This window comes from Alligator sinensis, unplaced genomic scaffold, assembly GCF_000455745.1.
Source record: "Alligator sinensis unplaced genomic scaffold, ASM45574v1 scaffold147_1, whole genome shotgun sequence".
Classification (NCBI taxonomy): Eukaryota; Metazoa; Chordata; order Crocodylia; family Alligatoridae; genus Alligator; species Alligator sinensis.
This window is the reverse complement of record NW_005841847.1, coordinates 3,292,513-3,298,688: the sequence shown is the minus strand read 5'-3', so window position 1 is coordinate 3,298,688 and position 6,176 is coordinate 3,292,513. Positions and strand designations below refer to the sequence as shown.

General features: G+C 37.5%; 1 protein-coding gene across 1 annotated transcript in view; it reads left to right on the top strand.

The window, feature by feature from the left end:
- TWF1 (twinfilin actin binding protein 1) overlaps positions 1–6,176 on the top strand; it is a 25,203-nt gene that overhangs the window by 6,453 nt on the left and 12,574 nt on the right. The window contains exons 4-5 of the mRNA XM_025208723.1: positions 2,207–2,385; positions 4,179–4,274. Of these exons, the coding sequence (XP_025064508.1) occupies positions 2,207–2,385; positions 4,179–4,274 (275 nt within the window). The remainder of the gene's footprint in view (positions 1–2,206; positions 2,386–4,178; positions 4,275–6,176) is intronic.

Here is a 6,176-nt window from a genome sequence, read left to right as displayed (position 1 = left end):
AAGGGGAAGGATTGGCAGAAATATTTGTGTAGCTTCTTTTGACTGCTTTCCACTTAACCGATTTTTTAATGGTGGAGCCAGTTCCTGTAGGTGAATTTTAAGATTTACCTCTTTGGCAATGATGCTGCAACTATTGTCCTGCATGAAGCCACTGCTCTAGCTTTTCTGGAGAAGGCAAAAGTAGGAGTGGTGGCAGGGAATTATGGCATGGTTTTTCCAGGCCAGGTTTGCAAACACTGATGTACCAGATGCCTGTTGAATTTCAGTTGAATCAGAATGATAAAACAATTTGCCCTTCTTTATATAATTTTTGTGTTCCATCCCATCCTGTGTAATTTTTTAATAAAGTAGAAAGCAGGCTTCAAGTAAACTTTTCAAATGTAGCTACTCATTTTGAATGATAGTATAGATACTCAGCTTGAGACATCTTGGGCTTGATGCTCAGAAATGTTCAGCCCCCTCAATTCCTATTCAAGGCAATGGGAGCCCTAATGCTCAATATCTCTGAAAAGTAGCAGTAGTAACTAGCTTTGAAAATTTGGCTAAATCCTACTCCAGTAGCGTTGGAGCATTAGAAGTCAGATCCTGGAGTGTAACATGATTTACATTCAAGATAGGATGCTCAAATACATTGCCAAAACAGTATTATTATTTAAACTATGTAGCTAGTTTTTTTTAAACTTGATATTTATTGTGAAGTTGGTGAATATTTTGAAATACTGTGATACTACTTTCTTTTTGAAGTTGAGACATCATTTGTACCTGGGGGATGGAAGGAAGCCTATTGCCACATCTGTCAGTAATTAAAAGTCTTATCTAAAATACTTCATGAGAGAAGCAAGCAAATTATGGATAATAAAAAAAAAAGATAGTCATACAGAAACAAAGATTATAAAGTTATAATAGAAAAAAGGTTTAGCATTTTAAATGGTCAAATTCATTAAGGCACAAATAGTGCAGGCATAGTCTTTCTATTTCTCCCTATTTTATAGCTGTGTTGCTGAGTTTTGTAAGGTACATAAAATGACAAAGGCATATGCTTAGCTAAAAACCCAGACTGTCCCACTGACATGTCAGTGTTTCCAAGAACAAGATTTAACTTAATAATAGATTGTTAATATAGATGCTTTTCATGTATCATGTACAAATTAATAGGTTTTCTTTATATGATTTTTTGTGAAATGCTTTCTCTCAGACCGTTAAAAGTATCAGATTATTGTTGCACTAATGGAAATAAGAAAAAATAAATAATTGCATCCTGATTTTTTTTAAAGGCACTTATCTATTCAAAACAGCTTTCATTTTTTTAACTGGAATGATATTTTGTATGTACATGGATCTTTTGAATCGATCTTCTCATGTAAAGTTTTCTTTCTTTCATTATAATTCTCTGTTTCACTTGCACAAATTGGATACTGAAGGACATCACCTAATGCTAATTTGGGCATGGTACAAACTCCCATTTGAAGTGAGGGAAATGAAAAGCTGAATCTTTTGAGTTGCTGAACTCATCTGGCATTCTTCTGGTTTTGCATCTTACCAGTAAAATTTGGATTTCTTATCATAATTTATAAGGTTAATGTTTAAGGATGTGGGCCAATTTTTATTTAAGTTAATGAAAGGACTTCCACAGATTACAACCTGGGTTTGAACTGGGGCCACATTTAGCTTCAGAAGATCTGTTCTTTTGGTTGTCAGTAGAAAATAAATAATTATACCAAAAATAAATTTGATACCTGTCACTAAGGGTAAAATTTGCTCCTTTATTAACAGAGAAGTCTGACATCTATGGACGATTACATTTCAGTTGGATTTAATTTACTATGTAACTTTTAATGATATATATATAAAAAAGAATGCTCTATACATTCTCTATATAGTGCTACTAATAAAATTCTTTATGTGATGTTAGAACATACTTCCAAAAACAAAACAAAAAAAGAAACTTGCTGTCCCAAGGAGTTTGTTGTCCAGTTGAGACCTAAATATGAGATGATAGAAGGACATATACATACATGTTAGCATTTGGGTTGCAGTAGGATTCATCAGCAAAAAGTTATGCATGTTTTACCTAGTCCTACATAGTCATTGATTTTTCCATTCTCACGCATATAATCTTGAATGATCAGGCCATGAATGTCTTTATACTGTAAAGACTTAATGTTTGAAGTTACTTGTATTGACTTGCAGTTTTGGTTATTTATAGAGCAGCTTGTTGTGGGATCTGCTAGGCAGTCTACTGAATCATGGGAAAAGGAGTACGATTCCTTTGTTCTTCCTCTTCTTGAAGACAAGCAACCATGTTATATATTATACAGATTAGATTCTCAGAATGCTCAAGGATATGAATGGATCTTCATTGCATGGTCACCAGATCACTCTCATGTAAGTAATACTCACTAGTTTTGTTTGTTTAAAAAAGAATGTCCAAAGGTCATTAACCTATAGCCAATAGTTATAGGCTATTTGATATAAATCTCAGATAAGCAGGAAGAGAGAAGGTTTGGAGGCAGTCTGCATACCCCTGAAAGGAAATAGAGCAGCACCTTGACCTTGTTTGGTGCTAATCTAGGAGTGGGCTCAGTGGGTTTCAGAGTCTAGCCATTTTCAGGCAGATGGCATAACAAAAAGGTCACTGCTCTACAAATTATTTGGATGAATAGGTGGTATTGTTAGTCTCTCGCAAATGAACTGTGAAGGAAAAGGATAAAGGAAAATCTAATTCTTGAGAAACTTTTAGAAGGGAAAAGTTACAAATTACTTAATGCTAAAAATATTTTACATTTAAAAGTTTGTCAAATATTAGATTACTTAGATTAATATTAGTTATGCCTTGAATCTACTTAAGCTTCATCCTAGTCAGAAAGGAAAATTGTATTGACAGGGTCAATTTATAGAGCTGTTCAAATTTGTGAGGCAAGTAGCTATACTTAAGTCTTTTATAGGGTCCGGTAATTAAAATCAAGGTAATTTGCATAGTTTGTTTTTCTTAAATACGATTAATCAAGTTGAATTCAGGTTATTTTCTTTCTTTTTTTTTCTGTGCCTCTAGTAGTCTGTCGGAACCATTTGTTGAACCAAAACAACAGTAATGGAGTGCTTATAGCAGGTCCATCTTTTTTTGGGCTGGGGGTAAGGGGAAGAGGATTACCTTTTGCTTCTTTCAAAATTGAGTTCAGAAACATAAGAATCTGCAACAGTTTTTTGAGCTGCTATTGTATTTTTTGTAGTTCTTGCTAACAAGTTCTTGCTTCCCTCAAACCTTGAAAATGACGTTCATAATAATTGCAATTTAATCTTAAAATTTCTCCGATATTATGTTGTATAATTTGTCTCCTCAACCCTTTGAGATTGGAATAGCATATCTTATTATAGATTCATAGATGTTAGGGTCGGAAGGGACCTCAATAGATCATCAAGTCCAACCCCCTGCATAGGCAGGAAAGAGGGGTGCATTGGTGAATACAACCTCACCAATTCCCTTCTGTGCCCCCATGATGAACTTATAGGCAGCCACAAGGTCGCCTCTCAACCTTCTCTTGCGGAGGCTGAAAAGGTCCAGTTTCTCTAGTCTCTCCTCGTAGGGCTTGGTCTGCAGGCCCTTAACCATATGAGTGGCCCTTCTCTGGACCCTCTCCAGGTTATCCGCATCCCTCGTGAAGTGCGGCGCCCAGAATTGCACGCAGTACTCCAACTGTGGTCTGACCAGCGCCCGATAGAGGGGAAGTATCACCTCCTTGGACCTATTCGTCATGCATCTGCTGATGCACGATAAAGTGCCATTGGCTTTTCTGATGGCTTTGTCACACTGCCGACTCATGTTCATCTTAGAGTCCACTAGGACTCCAAGATCCCTTTCCACTTCCATGCCACCCAGCTTGTCATTCCCTAGGCTGTAGGTGTGTTGGACATTTTTCTTCCCTAGGTGCAACACTTTGCATTTCTCCTTGTTGAATTATGTATACTCAAACTCATTCTGTGGAGTTTATTTTATTAGGACTAAGTTTAAAATCTAACTTCTATTCTGCCTGTAACAGAATTACCTCTGTGATTTTTTTTTTTTTTATTTTTTTTTTTTCTTCTTAAAGAATTATTTCCGGTTTCAGTATAGTCTTAGCATATGAGCACCTTAGCTTCCATATCCATAAAAATCAAGAGACTCTCTTGACACATAACAGGTTCGTCCAAAAATGTTGTATGCAGCAACACGGGCAACACTGAAAAAAGAATTTGGAGGTGGACATATTAAAGATGAACTTTTTGGAACAATAAAGGTATATTTTTTTAAATATATTTATTTAAGAAATAATTGAATTGTCCTTTGAGCAACTGTAAATATTTTTAATGAGAAATATTGTAAATACATTGTAAATATTTATAGGATTAGTTTTAAATGTGCAGCATAGCATTTTAGTTTTAAATGTGTTTCTATTTCAGTAATTATTTTAAATTCCTTTTTCAGACAGTTTGTTTTGAGTTGAAGGTATTCTTGCATCTAGTTACTATAAAGGTAAACAATCAGTTACCTCTAGGAATAGTAGCAGGATCTTTTATCTTTTAAAATCTTACCACATGTGTGCAAAGCAGGAAATAATTGTTGCATTTAAAGTAAGCCTTTTACTTGCAAAAGCTGTTTTTGACGGTATGCTTTGTATCAGAAATCATTGCTGTTATGCAGGTAAACATGATAGGAATTTAAAAAGATTATTTTTGTCTTTAGCTGAGGATTTTTTTCTCTGAAAAATATTATTACATAAAATGGTTGTAAAATTCCATGGTTATTTTCACTTTTTGCAGAGACAGAAATTGTGGTGGTAAGTAATTGCATCATTAGAAATACAGGTTGTTGAGTGTGTGGATACATTTGGAGCCTTTTCAAAAAGGGACTATTTCAAAATGGTAGCTGCAGTTGCATTATAATTCCAATGTGTGAACAAAGATAGAATAATTCAGATGTAGGAAACCTCCTCCAATTTCATATCTGCTTCATCCATGTTTAAAACTGGAGCAGTGTTGCTACATTCAAATCATCTAAGTCTGTTCACATGCTAGAATAAGATTGCAATTGCTGCTACTATTTCGAAATAGTCCTCTTTTGAAAGGGCCCCAAATGTGTGCGTCTCCACACCTGAGCATGTACTGTAAGAATCCTACACTAATTTGCACACCAGGTAAAAAGTAGCAGTTCTCATAAGTCTACTGAGCTTCTAGGGTGTGTTGAAGACCCTGTGATTTGGTTCATACAGGGAAGTATAAGAATAGTTATATGATGCAATGCCTCGTTATTCTAACTACTGTACAAACATAAGACAAAATTCCTCCCTGCAAGAGCCTACACTTGATCTGAGTCTTCTAAATAAACACACAAGCCAAGTCATTCGAATGATAACTGGCAAATGTCATGCCAGTCTGCCTCCTCTTTTTAATATATAATGAGCAGGGTCTGTGTATTCAGTAAATTTTGCCCCTTGCCCTAGGATTGTGTTTCAGAGTGTAACCTTTTATTTCAGTAACAAGGAAGAAAGAGAGCAAGATTTGTCCTTGTAAAAAAATGTAACGGTGATGAGGACTCCAGAAGAAGTATCTGCATGTATGAATTGACAGGGGTATAAAAGGGAGTTGCTGAAGTCTCAATTTTAGGTATATTCACTATGAGGTCTTCATATTGTTCTGTTCCCACACTCATGTGTTTACAGTGGGGTTTAGGGCAGGCTTGTCCAACATGCGGCCCACCAAGCCGTTTTCTGTGGCCCGTGGTGCTGCAACGGGAAACGGAAGTAAACGCTGTTTACTTTCGTTCCCACCCCTTGTCCCTCCCCCGGCCCCTTAGCAGCTTCCTAATGGCTGCTGAAGGGCTGGGGAAGGGGCAAGGTTCCCACACGAACCACGTCAGCTTGATGTTGCTGACACGGTGCGTGTGGGAAGAGGAGTAGCCGTGTGCCACGCAGGACAGGATGAGCCCGGCCGGAGCAGCAGGGGCTCACCTGCACTTTCCCCCTACCTGCGCTGTTCAGTCCCGCGCGGCACACGGCTCCGCCACTGCCTCTGCTGGCTGGTGCCGACCTGGGCAGGTCTGTTCCATCTGGGGTAGCATGCAGCTGAAGCCAGCTTCCCATGTGCTGCTGGGGCTGGGAGGAGCCTGGCTGGGTCAGCACCGGCCAGCAGAAGCAGCGTCG